At 32.8% G+C, this 19,296-nt stretch overlaps 2 protein-coding genes across 3 annotated transcripts; one reads left to right on the top strand and one right to left on the bottom strand.

Moving 5' to 3' along the window:
- Positions 1-3,692: 3,692 nt before the first annotated feature.
- Positions 3,693-6,475, bottom strand: LOC135125224 (transmembrane protein 161B). Its single transcript, XM_064050651.1, has 8 exons — positions 6,206-6,475; positions 5,787-6,158; positions 5,661-5,740; positions 5,265-5,480; positions 4,957-5,214; positions 4,274-4,448; positions 3,969-4,226; positions 3,693-3,929 (listed from the first exon to the last, which is right to left on the bottom strand). Exons 1-8 carry the CDS (start codon positions 6,206-6,208, stop codon positions 3,810-3,812), a joined length of 1,482 nt encoding a protein of 493 aa, XP_063906721.1. The 5' UTR covers positions 6,209-6,475; the 3' UTR covers positions 3,693-3,809.
- Positions 5,833-8,074, top strand: LOC135125225 (methylthioribose-1-phosphate isomerase). Of its 2 annotated transcripts, XM_064050653.1 has the most exons (6): positions 5,833-5,920; positions 6,679-6,886; positions 6,931-7,166; positions 7,213-7,585; positions 7,633-7,834; positions 7,882-8,074. In XM_064050653.1, the coding sequence occupies exons 2-6, from the start codon at positions 6,755-6,757 to the stop codon at positions 7,995-7,997; spliced, it is 1,059 nt and encodes a 352-aa protein (XP_063906723.1). In that variant the 5' UTR covers positions 5,833-5,920; positions 6,679-6,754; the 3' UTR covers positions 7,998-8,074. The 2 variants fall into 2 exon arrangements, with proteins under 2 accessions (XP_063906723.1, XP_063906722.1); XM_064050652.1 differs by lacking the exon at positions 5,833-5,920 and having other exon boundaries at positions 6,564-6,886.
- Positions 8,075-19,296: the final 11,222 nt, after the last annotated feature.

Below are 19,296 nucleotides of genomic sequence, written 5' to 3'. Positions count from 1 at the left end.
GGGCAAACAGGCGCCAAATGCGGGTATTTTGAAACTTTAATAAAATTTTTCCCGAATTTTCCAGTTTAAGTCGAACTTTGTACCAGGAATTGATTATCACGAACGATGATTAATCACAATTTGTGCGGTTTGCGTCCCATAGTGATTAACTAAATATCGAAGGTCATTGAAGTCCACGTGTTCGTTTGCAAGGTTATGTGGAACATAAAAAATTGATTTCAATAAATTTTTAGGTCGAATTAAAACCCAGATGGTCTTTTCCACAGTGGATAAATCAACGGGGCGCTAATTTTTTTCTTCAGAAAAGTTCGCGTTTTGTTAACATCGACAAAACAAATCGCGAAATTATGAAATTAATAATAATAAAAGAGTAGACGACAACGAAAAATATTATTTTTCATTTCCTGTTCCCCATATATGGACCAACATAGTGTGTTAATAGATTAATACTGATACAACAGTGATAAACATCAATTAATTTTATGGTCACTCAAATCCCCACAACGGTAGAATAACCAAATAATAAAAGGCGCCATTATTTGAAAATCGAGCACCGATTAACTAAATGTTTTGTTATCTGGAGTGGAGAATTTAAGTTGATTATTACAAAAATTAACCATTTTAGACATGCTTTAAGTTTATTGTTGTCGAAATAAGTCTGCACATATTCAGAAAACGAGGCAAAAGGTAGCCCCGCCCACCCACCCTATCTCAATTGTGATGATTTTTTTATTCGTCGTGAGCCAACAAGGCGGAGCTTAACTACAAAATCCTTATTTCTCCACGAGAAATTAAAACATGGTTTTGAGTATCGTGTTGTTCAAAGAATACTACGTATATTAAGGAAAAAATAAAGCTAAAGATTAGGCCCCACCTATTCTTACACCGATCTCAATTTTCAATTGTGATGAATGAATTTTGTAAGGTCGAGGGGCGGGGCTAAATTGGAAGATCCATATTTGTCCACAAGAACTTAACATTTTAAACATGTCTTAAATTTCTTGTTTTGAAAAGACGACTACGTATATTAAGAAAAAGGGCAAAATACAAGCCCCGCCCACCCGCCCTATCTCAGTTGTGATGTTTTTTTTTTAATCGTCGTGAGCCCAAAAAGCGGAATTTAACTGCAAAATCCTTATTATTTCTCTACAAGAAATTACCATGCAAGACATTTTCTTTGAGTATCGTGTTATTTCAAAAGTACCACATATATATTAAGAAAAAATTAAAGCCAAAGATTAAGCCCCGCCCTTACCTGCCCTGATCTAAACAGTAATGAACTTTTCATTCGTTGGCAGACCTAGGGGCGGAGCAAAATCCATATTTCTTTACACAATTTTACCATTTTAAACGTGTTTTAAGTTTCTAAGAATTAAAAAAAGATTACAATTGGGATGGGGTGGGTGGGCGGGGTTTATATTTAGCCTTTTTTTCTTAATATACATAGTATTCTTTAAACAACACGATACTCAAAAACATGTTTTTAATTTCTTAAAGTAAAGAAATAAGTATTTTACAGCTAAACTCCGCCCTCTTGGTTGACGGCGAATACAAAAAATCATCACAATTGAGATAGGGCGGGTGGGCGGGCTTACATTTTGCCTTTTTGTATTAACATGTGTAGATTTCTTTTCACAACATGAAACATAAAACATGTTTAAAATGGAAAATTAGTCCTTGCAAAAAACATGGTTATTTTAAGTTTCTTGTTGTGAAAAGATGGTCATGTATATTAAAAAAAGAGGTAAAATATAAGCCCCGCCCACCCGCCCTATCTCAATTCTGATGATTTTTTTTATTCGTCGTGAGCCAACAAGGCGGAACTTAACTGCAAAATCCTTATTTCTCCACGAGAAATTAAAAACATGGTTTTGAGTATCGTGTTGTTCACAGAATACTACGTATATTAAGAAAAAAATAAAGCTAAAGATTAGGCCTCACCTATTACCGCACCGATCTCAATTCTCTTGTGATGAATGAATTTTGTAAGATCGAGGGGCGGGGCTTAATTGGAAGATCCATATTTGTCTACAAGAATTTACCATTTTAAACATGTCTTAAATTTCTTGTTTTGAAAAGACGACTACGTATATTAAGAAAAAGGGCAAAATATAAGCCCCACCCACCCGCCCTATCTCAATTGTGAGCCTAAAGAGCGGAATTTAACTGCAAAATCCTTATTATTTCTCTACAAGAAATGACCATGCAAGACATTTTCTTTGAGTATCGTGTTATTTAAAAAGTACTATATATATATATATATATTAAGAAATAATTAAGCCAAAGATTAAGCCCCGCCCATACCTGCCCTGATCTAAACAGTAATGAACTTTTCATTCGTTGGGAGACCTAAGGGCGGAGCATAATTGCAAAATCCATATTTCTTTACACAAATTTATCATTTTAAACGTATTTTAAGTTTCTAAGGATAAAAACAGTCATCACAATTGAGATGGGGTAGGTGGGCGGGGTTTATATTTAGCCTTTTTTTCTTAATATACATAGCATTCTTTAAACAACACGATACTCAAAAACATGTTTTTAATTTCTTGTAAAGAAATAAGTATTTTACTTGCTAAGATAAGACTGATTTTGCCGTTATTAATCTTGTAAAAACTTGTTAAATTTAAAAGGTGTTAAATTGCAAATTACCATTGTAACGAGTTAAATTCCTAAATCTGATTTTGTGTTTATTTTTTATGTTTCATTCTCCTTCAGGAGCGAGGGAAGTTCTGTTGCAAAAGCGAAAAACTACAAAATCGGAAAAAGTTAATTAAATGTATGTAGGTGTCATACCTATACTGGAATTATTTAACATTAGTCTGCTGATTTGAAATTACCCGGAATTTTTCGTTGGAATTATTCTAGAATTTTTTAAGTTATAATTTCTAGAAAATTATCATTGGATTTATTTTTATCGAATGTTTGGTGAAAATTTGGATTTTCAGAATTATTAATAAAAAGTTAAAAGTACAATTGAAAAATCAAAAATGAAAAAACTAGAAATATAAAATGTGAACTTTGGTTGACGGCGAATACAAAAAATCATCACAATTGAGATAGGGCGGGTGGGCGGGCTTACATTTTGCCTTTTTGTATTAACATGTGCAGATTTCTTTTCACAACATGTAACATAAAACATGTTTAAAATGGAAAATTAGTCCTTGCAAAAAACATGGTTATTTTAAGTTTCTTGTTGTGAAAAGATGGTCATGTATATTAAGAAAAAAAGGTAAAATATAAGCCCCGCCCACCCGCCCTATCTCAATTCTGATGATTTTTTTTATTCGTCGTGAGCCGAGGGGCGGAGCTTAACTGCAAAATTCTTATTTCTCTACGAGAACTTAAAAACATGTTTTTGAGTATCATGTTGTTATTCAAAGAATACTAGGTATATTAAGAAACAAAGGCAAAATGTTAACCCCGCCCACCCACCCCATCTCAATTGTAATGACCTTTTTTTATTCTTATAAACTTAAAAATGTGCTCCCTACTTCAGAGGATTTTCCTTCAGGTTGGCAGCACTCAACTACCGCAATTTGATTGGTTGAAAACCCAACGACAAATTTATAAATCGACCTTAAACCGGTGTTAGAAATCATAGAACGAATACAATCTCTAAAATATTAGTAAAACGAATTTATTAAAAAAAATAAAAAATTCCGAATTCAGGGATAACCTAAAAAATCGTGTCAAACACATCAATAATTTACTTTATTTGTAATCAATTAAAACACAACAATCACTTGTATACTTATATAAAAACGTCAATATCAAACACTCTTAGGTCTGGCTACTCTCTTAACCAATTAAATAGCAGAGAAATACGTTTGGTATATAAGTCCCACTGAAGTAGTGGCAAAGTAGACAAAACAGCACCACCACGTTGAAAATCCTAGTAGTCCTCGAAACACTTCAGCTGAAAACACCTGAAAAGCAATAGTACACTTATCCTTTACCATACCTACCGATTTTAAATTTTCGAGTGCTAGGTGAAATTCGGCTGCTGATTGTGCGATAGATTCGCTCGAACTAAACGGATCGATTGAACTCGATTGACTTGGAGGGGTGATGGGGCACTCGTTGGGGTCCGGGGGCTCTCTAAATAACCCGCTCCAGGTGTACTCTCCCAAAGTTTTATACATAAAGGATAAAATTAGGCACATTATTATAGGAATGACGTACTGAAGGGTTACCACACACAAGTAGTAAAACACAGCTGCGATCTACAAACAAATTCGCTAAATCGGGTTGTTTACAAATACCAAGGTACCTTTTTCTGAAATTCTATATTAGTGATTCTACCCGCTTCTTTCTTCTGTTCTTGGGTTCTATTGTAGGCCATGTCTAAGTAAGCCTGGAGGTACCACGGCATGAGTACTAATCTGATACCCACCGTTAGTACAATACTGACGATCCTCAAGGTTTCAAATGCGTGAGGTGTTAATCTACACAATTTAATTATTTTAAACACAAACAAACTAGAGATGTACCGACTACAGTCGGCCGACTGTTTATAAATGCAACAGACAGTGGGTTTTTTTTTTCTATTTCTCTGACCACGTTAAAAACTTGTTTTATTTTAATAAAAGGAATAACTGAAGTTTCTTTTTTTTCCAAAAAATGTGTTAAATTTTTTTGGATAATTTTAACATTTAATTTTTTGTAGTAACTCAGTACAAAAATAAAGAATAACACAATTTAGGGCAGTTTATACTATACTTAACCAATTTTAACCACTTTTTTGGAAAATTTTTGGAAATTTTGAATTCGCTTTGCGTGTTTATTGGACCATATATCGTGACGGCGATTTCAGAATCGTAACTAGCGGAAGATTATCTACACTTTGACACCAATTTTCGGTCGATTAAACTAATTTTAACCGGTTTTGACAAAGCCGACTAGTCGGCCGACTGTAGTCGGTACATCTCTAAAACAAACAAATGATTAACTTACAGTGGGTGCGACATCCCTGAAAAAACCCTAACAGTCAAGTAAGTCCTAGCTACGGGTTTAATCCAAAAAATCACCAAAATAAACGGAAGAGCGAAACTGAGATTCAATAAAATCTGGACTAATTTACGTTCCCTAAAATACTTGAGTAGGTCCCAATGCATCTTGGCTACTCTTAAACCTGGAAAAGTTAAAAGTGACCCTAGAATCCCGCACCACAAGGCCAGAAAAAACTTGAGAACGATTTTTGAAGCTGGACCCCTACAAAGTGGCATTGTAGACACTTCCATCGTTGGTTTAGTGTGACTTACGATGAATTTAAACCCTGTTTGGTGAGAAACGCAGACGCGCTTTGGTTAAAACTATTGTAAGCGTTTTCTAGACCTAATTCTAGTGTATTTTCGTCCACTATTAAAATCACCATTGCTATTAATAGATAGATAAAACCCATCACTATGCAGGTGGAGCGTTCACCCACTGATTCTTCACCTTTGAAGTACTGCACCGTCAAAGACAGCAGCAATTTTCTTAAATGGTGTTAAGAATAATTATTTATTTAAAATTGGCGCCACGTCACGTGACCTTGCTATTAACAAATCAAACGACAGCAGTGTTACCAGTGCCATCTATTGTCTGCACTTTAATTCGTAACCACCTTATAAACAATTTTTAATTGTTTATTTTATTTATGTTTGAAAAAAGGATACACTGAAAACAACAAAACCAAAGCGCACCACATCATGCTTAGATTAACTTCGTCCTTCAAAGGAAACCACGTCTGATAAACCTACAACACCTCATGAATAAACAACCTCACCACAAACCTCACCTACCTCAGTAATAACATAGACAACAACAGCATACACTGTAAAATCAACAAGCCACTGATACTCAGTGTAATATCGTAGATGTATAACATCCAATCGTGTCACTTTGGCCGTTTCTAACTGCACATCCAAGCTCCTCGGTACGTGAAAAGTTTCAGCACTTGCCTTCCCATTTGCTTGAGTTTTCGCCCCCTTTTTCGCCTTCGCTTTGTCTTTGGGAATACTAGCGAGCTGTCTCAGCTCGGCGTCGGTGGGGTAAAGATACCGAATCAGGCCGGTGGAGCACAGCAGCCACCGTGCAAACGAGAAATGGGGGCCCAGTTTCTGAATTACACTGATCATGACTAAAGTTATCACCAACTGGGCTCCCAGGAGTGCCTGAAATGATAATAACACAACCGGAACGGGATTTTCACTGAACTTACCATTTTCCGTGTGAGTTGTGGCTGTTTTTTGTTAACTAAATCTCCACTCTAAGGCATGCTTTCCCTAATTTTTATTTATAGAGAAGGTGTAGGATGAATGACACCTAACCTAAAAATGGGTGATATTTTTAGCGTCGCCGCTTTACATAATAGCCACAGTCGCTAATTCCGTAACGAAATGAACAACTCGCCCACAATTCCAACAAATTTTGGCAAAAATTTGTAATTATTAACAACAATTATTAAAAATTTGGAAGCCACAAGGTTGCGACACTTGCTCGAATGACCTGCTTCGTCTACCAATCGCAATCGATTATTTTAACCATGTGACGCAACGTCGTGCTTCCATTGGCTGGCGGAAACCGTCTTTCGCACTTACGTCTCACACCTATCATAAATATATTTCAATTTAAATTTATTTTGTCTAATTAATCTTAATTGTGATAAGACTTACAAGCGACGTTACATTGTAGATTTATTACCTGATGACGTCCATCTTCGCTTCTCGTTGAAGTAACTTGTAAATTTGAGGTTAGGTTCATTGGAAAAATGTCCCTAAGGGCTATCAAATACGAAGCCAATACTCTCGAAATTCTTGACCAGCTCCTTCTGCCTGCTCAGTCGAAATATGTGCAAGTTAAAGGAGTGGAAGACGGTTGGAAAGTAATCAATAAAATGCAGGTACGTAGATGACTGTTGTGGGAAGCTACTAATTGTGGGTGTAGGTAAGAGGGGCCCCGGCCATCGCCATCGTGGGTTGTTTGAGTCTGGCGGTGGAGCTGCAGAACGGAAACCACGATTCGAAGAAGGACTTGAGGCAGGATATCGAAGGAAAACTGAATTATTTGGTGTCGTCTAGACCCACTGCTGTAAATATGAAAATTGCAGCGGATGAGTTAATCAGTCTTGCTAACACTTTGTGTGAAGACGAAGCGGTTACTTTAGAGACAATGAAATCAAAGTAATAATTTATTTGCTTGTACTTTTTATTAAATTATGTTTTACAGTTTCATAAGCACGATTGAGGATATGTTGAATAAAGACATAGCTGATAATAAGGCGATTGGTAACTATGGGGCGCAAGAAATTTTGTCGCACGTGCCTGGTGACAATCTAGTGCGAATTTTGACGCATTGCAACACCGGTTCTCTGGCTACTGCAGGTTATGGGACAGCTTTGGGGGTTATAAGACGTCTGAATGAGTTGAAGCGCTTGGAACACGTTTACTGCACAGAAACCAGACCGTATAATCAAGGCGCTAGACTGACTGCGTATGAGTTGGTACATGAGAAAATCCCTGCCACTTTAATTGTAGACAGTATGGTGGCAGCACTGATGAAAACTAGGAACATTTCAGCCGTTGTTGTGGGAGCAGATCGAGTAATACATTTTTTATGTCACACACATCAAATAAACGTTGTCTTTAGGTTGCTGGCAACGGCGACACTGCCAATAAAATAGGAACTTATCAAATCGCAGTCTTAGCCAAATACCACAATGTCCCGTTCTACGTAGCAGCCCCTTTTACCTCAATTGATACCAAAATTTTAAGTGGAGACCATATTGTGATAGAAGAACGACCGGAGCATGAGATGACCCACGTGGGCGAACACAGAATAGCCGCAAAAGGTGACGTGATGACATGATAATTTAACCAAATTAAAAATTTGTTGCAGGAATCGGTTGCTGGAATCCCGCTTTTGATGTGACCCCTGCGAATTTAATCGCAGGGATTATCACCGAAAAGGGGATATTTCGACCACCGGAAATACGCAAGGAGTTCTTCGTTTAAGCAAATTTGTTAACGTTAATAAAATTGTACAAAATGTATTTTGCTATTTCGACTTTTAATACATCGTTTAACTAAAATTGGTTGTTAATATTGTGTTGCCTTGAATTTAATAAAGTTTTCAAAAAATTTTATTTATGTGGGTGTTTGTATTTCGCGCGTTTATGGCGCCTAGAAAAACAAATATCTATTATTTTGGGTGGATTTATTTCTGGGTCTGTGATTTCTCGATAATTTATTTGGTTTTATTTACATTTTCATATAAATTTTCTCTCGTGTGAATCAAACGCATGGGCTGTATTGATTTTTTGATGTACCATCGCTGGACAAAAAAAACTGGGACACAATAGGTAACTAGATAATTTTGAAAATTCGAAATTTAAAACGTGTAAGTTGGGCTTTTCCTGCCAAAAGTATTATTTATTAGGTTTGTGAAACATTTTCGCATATTTTATTTATTGTTTTCAAGAAATTAGTCGGAAAGATAAAGGCATAAACGAGAGCGTAAAATTAGGGACGTAACTTTATTCAAGAGAAAATAAAAAACTGGAATTATAACTAAAACATTATACTGAAGATGCCAATTCAACTGATCAGTATTTTGTCATTGCACCATTTGCATCGATCACATTCTGTAGTCGACGAGGCATGGAAGCAACTAACTGCCTCATATATCCTGGTGTTACAGTTTCCCATGCCTCGACAATTTTTTCTTGTAATTCTAGTGGATTTCTAGGTCGAAAATCATTTTGATAAATATATTTTTGCATTTCTCCCCAAACATTTTCAATTACGTTTAAATCTGGGCTCCTAGAGGGCCAAGGCAAAACATTGACTCCCTGGGCTTGCAAATACCGACTTACCAGTCGGGCATTATGAACTGGACAGTTATCCTGCAATGGGTTTTATAATTATTTAAAAAAAAATGAAAAGAATAATAGCACAAACTTGTTGAAATATAAAGTTTCGTTCTCCAAAAACTGGTATTACTGAGGGGAGCATAAGTTCTTCTAGAAGCCTTCTGTATACATTAGCGTTTAATCTTTCTTCTACTATTGCGCAAATTCCACGTCCTCTGCTGCTAACCCACCCCCAAACATTAACGGAAAAGCGACCGGATTGTTTATATTTATTGCAATAGCGTTCATCATATCTCGTTCCTGGGGGTCTATAGACACGACGACGTCCATTACTATATGATTTGAAAGTTTTTTCGTCGGAAAATATCACATTATTCCACATATCTGCAGGTTCATTGACAAATTCCTGAGCAAATAATACCCTAATTGCCTTGTTTTGCTCAGTTAAAAATATTTTATTGGCAGCAGCCCGATTTCTTAATTCAGTTTCGTGGACTCTCTTCCGGGCTGTTTTCAGTGACGCAGGGAAATTCGTTTGCTGCCTTGCGTTAACCACTGTTTCGAAAGGATATTCTCGAATGAAATTTGCCAATTGAATGTTTTCGTCTGCAGTCGTTTTTTTTGGACGACCCGACCCCGCTCGTCTGATAATTCTACCATATTCATTAATTTTTTTTTTCGCCAGTAGGACAGTATTCTTGCTGATATGCAGCTCAGTTGCTATTGTTCTAATTGAGACCCCATCCCTTAAACGTTGCGCAATAGTTTGCTTTTGAACTTCATTCAAACTTGGCATTTTTGAATTGGCACTTGACATTAATCAAGGTGACATTTTTTAAATTTCATTTTGAATTACATTTTAAAGAGATGTTTACAATGCAAAAATTTTCAGTGTCCCAGTTTTTTATTTCCACCGATGGTACGTATCAGCCACCCGAGTCCAATGCTTCCAAGTTTTAACATCGATTTTACTCTTTTAAAATTTATGGTTACAATTTAGGAGAAATCAGTGATTAGTGGGCTTAAACAAGCAAAGTAAGGGATTGTTTTGAGATTTGAAAGCAGTGGGACTCGGGAAGTTGTCTTAGAAAGAGGTAGAATAATATTGTCGCAGAAAATATATAAATACTTAGAAGGGTTTTTAGGTTTAGTCGCCACTTACACGTTTTGATGTTTAATAAGTAACTAAATAATTCTAAAAAGTCTATTAAAATGTCATACTTTTTTATTTTTTAAATATTTACAAAGGTTTTAACCTTTAAAAAGCGTTGATATATTCTAAACTTCCACGATGTAAAATAAACTTCACTTAGTTCAAGTGGAATGTACTCCCAAATCTTTGTCAATTTCAAACAAACTATTATATACCCGGTATATATAACATGTGTTTAAATAAACTAAACTGTTATAAATGTTAGGTGTTTTTTTTTTTCGATGTGTAAATGTTAGATTTAAAAGCATGCTGGGAGTGGGGCCAATTTTTGGAACACTGACATATCAACTTCATATAATAACTGTCTATAGTCTGTACAACAGGGGCGTCTCAATTTTTAAACCTATAGGGGAAAATATACGCTTCACATTTTTATTTTATCATTTTCACCATAATTTTTGTAGCTACTTTTGTGTTTTAGTTTTATAACGAATGTCCAAAATCTTGTTGTTTTCCTATATGTGTAGGTAAAGCGAAAAATTCTGGTGTTACGTGGAAAAATAAATTATTTGATAAAGACTCATCGCTGCAGCTGTGATTGATGTATATTTTAACACTATTATTGTAAACGATGTTAATTGTTCCAGTGAATAATACCGAGTAACTATTAATGTTTGTGATTTTTTTGTCAGGTTGGCAACACATTTAAAACTTTATGATGGAAATTTGAAATTTCGGGCACCGCTTCCGTCAAAATTGACTGATAGCTAACATTGCTACCCATAATTCAGAACTGCCAACCCAAGCATTTGCTTCAATCATTAATAGTCACCCGGTAGTTTAATTAATATAAAAATTCTTTATTGTGTGGAATAGTAGTAGAAAAATAGTGTACTTAAATTACATATAATTAATGTGTAAATGTATATCAAGCCCGATGGCATATACCGGGTGTCTGGAAAATAGTAAAAAAATCCTTTTTACAATTTGGTGGCGTTTAAATTTAACAGATTTGATTCAAAATTGCCTCTCTAGTGTTTTATTTTCTGATAAATTTAAAGAAATCTTTTTTTGTTGCTAGATGAAAAAATCTGTTGAGTCTTTTATTTTTTATGAATTTGAAAAAATTTTGAGTGTTTTTTTTTTAATTCGGAAAACTCGATGAGAGGATACGTCATTTGGTAAAATCAGTCTTCTCTTAAGGTCCCAAGTACTAGCCCCGCCCACCCTCCCTCTATTTTCTTAGCGGATATGTCCTTTGCCAAAATCAGTCTTATCCTAGCTACACGGTATGTCATTTGCCAAAATCAGTTTTATCTTAGCAACTACTAGTTAAAAGATAAGATTGATTTTGCCAAATGAAATATCCTCTTAGAAAAGAGAGGGCGGGTGGGCGGGGCTAGTACCTGCTATGGTAAAACTGATTTTGGCAAATGATATACCTTCTAACAAAACAGAGGGCGGGTGGGTCGGCTGGGACTTGTTAAGATAAGACGAATTTTGGCAAATGACATACCGTGGGTGGGCGGGGCTAGTAGCTGCTAACACAAGGCTGATTTTGGCTAATGAGAGACTCTGTAAGAAAAGAGACGGTGGGTGGGCGGGGCTAGTACCTGCTAGGATACGATTGATTTTGGCAAATGAGATCCCTCTAAGAAAATAGAGAGCTTAGAGGTATCTCACTTGCCAAAAACAGTCTTATCTTATCAGGTACTAGTCCCGCCCACCCACCCTCTCTTCTCTCAGAGAATATGTCATTGCCAAAATCAGTTTTATCTTAGCAAGTAGTGAGGACTAACTTATGCTTTAATGGATTTTCGTTTTGTGGTTTTTGTTTATAATTTATAAATGTCTTAATAAATGTTTTTTTTTTTGGTTTATTTGTTAATGAAAAATAACAGCTTGTTTTATTAATAATAATACACAACGATTAATGACTACTGGTTACTGTGCCAAAAAAACTAAAAAAAAGCATCGTTACGAAGAAATCAAAAAGTAAGCCGGAATTTTACTTTTATAATTTTTTTTTGTAGTGTATATCATAATTTTTTTTTTATTATTTTTTGTGACTCTCGAAACCCCCGTATACGTACTGAAGAGTTAAGCCGCTATTTTCCAGACACCCGGTATATTGTACTTTCTATATTTCATGTGTATTTTCAGTTTAAGATTAACTGTCACGCTGGACCTAACAAAATTTTGTAATCGCTGCGAAAGACGAATTTTTGAAAATTTCAAAAATTTCGATATTTCAAAGGTCGATTCTGGAAAAACACTTGCTGGTATCAAAAAACCGAACCTGGATTTGAGTTCTAGAGCTCGAAATCTACAAGAAAATGGATTTAGTTGAGTTTCGAAAATGTCAAAATTTTTGCAAAATTTAAAGACCATTAAAAAATTTCAATTTTAAAAAAGTTGTCTAAAAATTATGAAAAAATTCAGGGACGTAGATCTCGACACGCTGATTCTAAAAATATAACATGTTGATGGTCACGACGCAACATTTTCGAAAAAATTGCTGCGAAATGCGAATTTTTGAAAATTTCAAAAATTTCGAAATTTCAACAAAATATTTCAATTCTAAAAAAGTTGTCTAAAAATTATGAAAAAATTCAAGGATGTAGATCTCGACACGCTGATTCCAAAAATATAGCATGTTGATCGTCACGAAGCAACATTTTCGAAAAAATCGCTGCGAAATGTTAATTTTTGAAAATTTCAAAAATTTCGAAATTTCAACGGTCGATTTTGGAAAAATGGTTGAGGTATAAAAAAACCGAAGCCGGATTTGAATTCTAGAGCACGAAATCGACAAGAAAATGTATTTAGTTGAGTTTCCAAAATGTCAAAATTTTTCCGAAATTTGAAGAATTAAAAAATTTCAATTTTAAAAAGTTGTCTAAAAATTATGAAAAAATTCAGCGACGTAGATCTCGACATGTTGATTCCAAAAATATAACATGTTGATGGTCACGAAGCAACATTTTTGAAAAAATTGCTGCGAAACGTGAATTTTTGAAAATTACAAAAAATTCGAAATTTCAACGGTCGATTCTGGAAAAACGGTAGCAGGTATCAAAAAACCGAAGCCGGATTTGAGTTCTAGAGCTCGAAACCTACAAGAAAATGCCTTTAGTTGAGTTTCGAAAATGTCAAAATTTTTGCAAATTTGAAGAATTCAAATATTTTAATTCTAAAAAAGTTGTCTCAAAATTATGAAAAAATTCAGGGACGTAGATCTCGACACGCTTATTCCAAAAATATAACATGTTGATGGTCACGAAGCAACATTTTCGAAAAAATTGCTGCGAAATGCGAATTTTTGAAAATTTCAAAAATTTCGAAATTTCAACAAAATATTTCAATTCTAAAAAAGGTGTCTAAAAATTATGAAATAATTCAGGGATGTAGATCTCGACACGCTGATTCCAAAAATATAGCATGTTGATGGTCACGAAGCAACATTTTCGAAAAAATCGCTGCGAAATGCTAATTTTTGAAAATTTCAAAAATTTCGAAATTTCAACGGTCGATTTTGGAAAAATGGTTGCAGGTATAAAAAAACCGAAGCCGGATTTGACTTCTAGAGCTCGAAATCTACAAGAAAATGTATTTAGTTGAGTTTCGAAAATGTCAAAATTTTTGCGAAATTTGAAGAAGAGGGACCATTAAAAAATTTCAATTCTAAAAAAGTTGTCTAAAAGTTATGAAAAAATTCAGGGACGTAGATCTCGACACGCTGATTCCAAAAATATAACATGTTGATGGTCACGAAGCAACATTTTCGAAAAAATCGCTGCGAAACGCGAATTTTTGAAAATTACAAAAAATTCGAAATTCAAACGGTCGATTCTGGAAAAACGGTAGCGGGTATCAAAAAACCGAAGCCGGATTTAAGTTCTAGAGCACGAAATCGACAAGAAATTGTATTTAGTTGAGTTTCGAAAATGTCAAAATTTTTGCGAAATTTTTTTAATATTTCAATTCTAAAAAAGTTGTCTAAAAATTATGAAAAAATTCGGGGACGTAGATCTCGACACGCTGATTCCAAAAATATAGCATGTTGATGGTCACGAGGCAACATTTTCGAAAAAATCGCTGCGAAACGCGAATTTTTGAAAATTTCAAAAATTTCGAAATTTCAACGGCCGATTCTGGAAAAACGGTTGCAGGTATCAAAAAACCGAATCCGGCACTATATTTTCTCTTCCTAAATATTTTTATATCGTTTTTTTGTTATTTTTTACTTATTGACTTCTTTTTAAATTTTATCAAGTTTATAACTATTGCTTTACTTTGATATCTATGTAATGTAAACAATTTAATGTTAAATAGCTGTTATGTATGTACTATCTTGATGTGTACACTAACATATATACCATAAATGTTTAGCAACTAGAAATGAGTTTACTTTATTGGACACATAAAGATTAAACTATTGTGGTATCCCGATTTGAATTTTAAATTTCGCTCTGAAAAAGGTAAAGAGTACAATATGCGGCAGGATTTTCGGGTATAGAAATATGAAGTTTTATCACCCAGTAACTTCATGTAAATTTTCTTTTTGCTTTGTGTGTTTAAATTTGTGATATTAAAATATTTGCACTGATTTGAAACATTTAATTCTTTCTATATTTTGCGTTTCACCGGTTTAAACACCTTTTGTTATTTCTCTAATGTACCGATTTAGACCCCGCTGACTCAGCTTGCCAAAGTTCTATAAACAAACAAAAACGCGAATCTCGGAAAGGACATTTTTTACTTGAAACCGTATTTTATTGGAAATTTTCCAAAGTGGAAAGCTCCGAATATCCTTACCGAAAAAATCTAAAAATACAATTGTTTATGGTTCGAATCCCGTATAAAAATTATTGTGATTTATATTAGCAACTGCACCGGTTGTTATGTAACGTGAAGTTTGCAACATAAAAAACAAACAGGAAATAGCAATAAAAACCCCGTCCAATTCTCAGTCGTTAGATCGTCTTTGTCGGTCCTCATTCGCTAAGGCCGTACCGTTAAGTAAACAATTTAAAAAGTGTTTAACTAAGATTTCAAATTAATGTCAAAACCGCACTTAAACTTATTAGCTAATTAAAGCATGTTAAACGATGTCTTCATGCTATGGTTTGTTTATAAAACAACAAACAGCATGACAGCTGCAGACTGAAGAAATGTTACGGTCTGCTGCCGATAGCATAATGAGGACGAGTGTTTTGCCTTTTTTTTGCTTGCCGAAAAAATAATCAGGTTAAGTCAGTTCAAAGTAAAACATGCGTGCGGTTTGGAATATTGCTCCGGTGTTATGGCCATTGCTGACTGTGAAATATTTTTACTTCGTTTTGTGAACTTCGGCTAAATATACGAGAGCTCTTGGCGGCTTATTCTTGTACATTTTACGGTTAATTTGCATTCTAAAGTTGGTTTGAAATCATTAGAACGCACAATGCCAGGTTATTGTCAGAAGCGTAACAAAGGATTTGATACAAGATGCTTTGTTGGTATGAGTACCGTTCCACTTCTGAATATGTGGAGTAGATAAAATGCCTTTTGTTCGCTTGTTTTGCGCGTTTAAATAGTGAGAGAAGGAGAGAATTCGAATTTAAATAGGATTTCCTTGGCAAAATTTTGGTAAAGTACCTTCTCAACAGACAGACAACGGACAGGATGAAGTTAGCCAGTCTTTAAAAAAAGAGTGAGAGTTATAAAATATCTCAAACACAAAAGTGTAAACTTAGTAGGTTAGGTGAAAAAGGTTTTGAATAATAATCACCGGTACGTCACTTTCACTGAGATGGTAGATAATATTATCAGGAATCAAACAATAAGTTATAAAAAAATTTGTGAAGAAATTTTAGTGTCGGCTAATTAATTATGATAATGTGTTCACAAGAAAATGCACATAATTATGTTTTGTTTAACAAAGTCATAGTTATGATAATAAGCTCGCTTTGTCTTATTGAGAATTCCCTGCATGTTTCTGCGTCATTAAATAAATATTTTTTCCCCCTATCTCTCTCTCTCTCTCTCTCAAATTATGTACCATTTATTAGAGGAAAATTGTTATAAATCACCAATTTAATTTTTTTTTAAGAACTTATTGTACCATACTTCGATATTAGTTGTGTTTTCGTAATAAAGTAATTCTCATCTGCCTTAAACAAAATGGCGGAAAGTGTTCCCAGTTTCACGTGGTGATACTATCTACGAACTTTCTAAAAAAAAAATGCTACCAGTTTTGCGACTTTAGAAAGTAATTTTTGTAGAATTTAGTCAATAAACTGTTGCTATTTTTGCAAAATATTGTAATATTTGGAAATTATCGAGTTTCATTTAAATAAAAATATTTAAAATCAAAAATTTCCCTACAAGCTGGATAATATAGTGATAGAAGTTTACACAAAAAAAGAGGAAGATTTTAAATGAAAAAATAAAAATGTGGCTTTTTGTTGTACGAAATTTTGACTTGACATTTTTGGAAATTTTTGTGTTTTTGAAAATCATTGAGTTTGTTTTAAATCACAAATTAAATTGAGGAATCTCGAAGCTCTTCCTCTGACTTTATCTACAAAAAAATAATAATAGTAGAATCACCTTCGAATTAATTAAAAAACATGGAACATTCTGACGAATTTTGAAAAAAAAGTAGAAAAAATAAGTTTACCTACTATCAATTCTGAAGCTTCGGAAAATTGTTTTTGTAGAATTTAGTTAATTAACTATTGCTATTTTAGCAAAATTTTGTAATATTTGAAAATTATCGAGATTTACCTAAACAAAAAAATCTAAAGTCTAAAATTTCTCCATAAGTTTAATAATATGGTGATAGTAGCTTCCTGTAGCTTACACAACAAAAAAAAAGGAAAATTTTTAATGAAAAAATATAATTACGCTTTTTGTTTTGCGAAACTTTGATTTGAACTTTTTGGGAAATGTTTGTGTTTTTGAAAATCATCGAGTTTGTCTTAAACCAAAAATTAAATATGCGAATCTCGAATCTCTTTCTAATTTTATCTACAAAACAAAAATAATAGTTGAATCATCTTCGAATTTATTGAAAAACATTTCGAACATTTTGACGAAGAGAAAATTAGTTTTTCTACTAACTTTTTAAATTTTTGAAGCCTTTGAAAGTTGTTTTTGTAGAATTTAAATAGTTCATTAGCTACTGCTAGTTTTACAAAATATTGCAATTTTTGAAAATTTTCGACATTTACTTAAACAGAAAAAATCTAAAGTCTAAAATTTTTCTACAAGTTTAATAATATGGCGATATGACCCTACTGTAGCTTACACAACCGAAAAAAGGAACATTTTTAATGAAAAAATAAAATTACGCTTTTTGTTTTACGAAATTTTGACTTGAAATTTTTGGAAAATTTTGTACTTTTGAAAATTAAACACAAATTAAATACACGAATTATTCTCGAATCTCTTTCTAACTGTATCTATAAAAGAATAATAAATAGTTGATTCATTTTCGAATTTATTCAAAAATATGTGGAACATTTTGACGAATTTCGAAAAAAAAGTAGACAAAATGAGTCTCATTGCTACGAATTTTGAGGCTTTGGGAAGTTATTTTTGTAGAATTACTTTAATAAACAATTACTATTTTTGCAAAATATTGTAATATTTGAAAATTATCGAGTTTTATTTAAACAAACATATCTAAAATCAAAAATTTTCCTACAGTCTGAATTATATAGTGATAGAAACTTATTGGAGCTTACACAGCAAAAAAAAAGTAACATTTTTAACGAAAAATCAAATTGTCACTTTTTGTTTTACGAAATTTAGACTTAAAATTTTTGGAAAATTTTCTACTTTTGAAAATCATCTAGTTTATCTTAAACCACAGATTAAATACACGAATCACGAATCTCTTTCTAACTTTATCTATAAAACAATAATAAATAGTCCATTCATCTTCGAATTTATTCAAAAACTTGTGAAACATTTTGACGAATTTCGAAAAAAAAAGTAGAGAAATTTTTTTTTTCTACTAGCTGTTTTAAAGCCTTTGAAAGTTGTTTTTGTGGAATTTAGTTCATTAACTATTGCTAGTTTTACAAAATATTGTAATTTTTGAAAATTTTCGACATTTATTTAAACAGAAAAAGTCTAAAGTCTAAAATTTTTCTACAAGTTTAATAATATGGCGATATGACCCTACTGTAGCTTACACAACCGAAAAAAGGAACATTTTTAATGAAAAAATAAAATTACGCTTTTTGTTTTACGAAATTTTGATTTGAAATTTTTGGAAAATTTTGTACTTTTGAAAATTAAACATAAACTAAATACACGAATTATTCTCGAATCTCTTTCTAACTGTATCTATAAAAGAATAATAAATAGTTGATTAATTTTCGAATTTATTCCAAAATATGTGGAACATTTTGACGAATTTCTAAAAAAAAAGTAGACAAAATAAGTCTTATTGCTACGAGTTTTGAGGCTTTGGGAAGTTATTTTTGTAGAATTACTTTAATAAACAATTACTATTTTTGCAAAATATTGTAATATTTGAAAATTATCGAGTTTTATTTAAACAAACATATCTAAAATCAAAAATTTTCCTACAGTCTGAATTATATAGTGATAGAAACCTATTGGAGCTTACACAGCAAAAAAAAAGTAACATTTTTTACGAAAAATCAAATTGTCACTTTATGTTTTACGAAATTTGGACTTAAAATTTTTGTAAAATTTTCTACTTTTGAAAATCATCTAGTTTATCTTAAACCACAAATTAAATACACGAATTACGAATCTCTTTCTAACTTTATCTATAAAACAATAACAAATAGTCCATTCATATTCGAATTTATTCAAACACATGTGAAACATTTTGACGAATTTCGAAAAAAAAGTATAGAAAATTAGTTTTTCTACTAGCTGTTTTAAAGCCTTTGAAAGTTGTTTTTGTAGAATTTAGTTCATTAGCTACTGCTAGTTTTACAAAATATTGTAATTTTTTTAAAATCTTCGACATTTATTTAAACAGAAAAAATTTAAAGTCTAAAATTTTTCTACAAGTTTAATAATATATGACCCTACTGTAGCTTACACAACCGAAAAAAGGAAAATTTTTAATGAAAAAATAAAATTAGGCTTTTTGTTTTAGGAAATTTTGATTTGAAATTTTTGGAAAATTTTGTACTTTTGAAAATTAAACACAAATTAAATACACGAATTATTCTCGAAACTCTGTCTAACTGTATCTATAAAAGAGTAATAAATAGTTGATTCATTTTCGAATTTATTCAAAAATATGTGGAACATT

This window comes from Zophobas morio, unplaced genomic scaffold (assembly GCF_036711695.1).
Source record: "Zophobas morio isolate AGI-343-1 ecotype UQ-CSIRO unplaced genomic scaffold, CSIRO_AGI_Zmor_V1 ptg000008l, whole genome shotgun sequence".
NCBI classification, from domain to species: domain Eukaryota; kingdom Metazoa; phylum Arthropoda; class Insecta; order Coleoptera; family Tenebrionidae; genus Zophobas; species Zophobas morio.
Note: the sequence above shows the minus strand (reverse complement) of the source record. Positions and strands in the feature narration are given on the sequence as shown.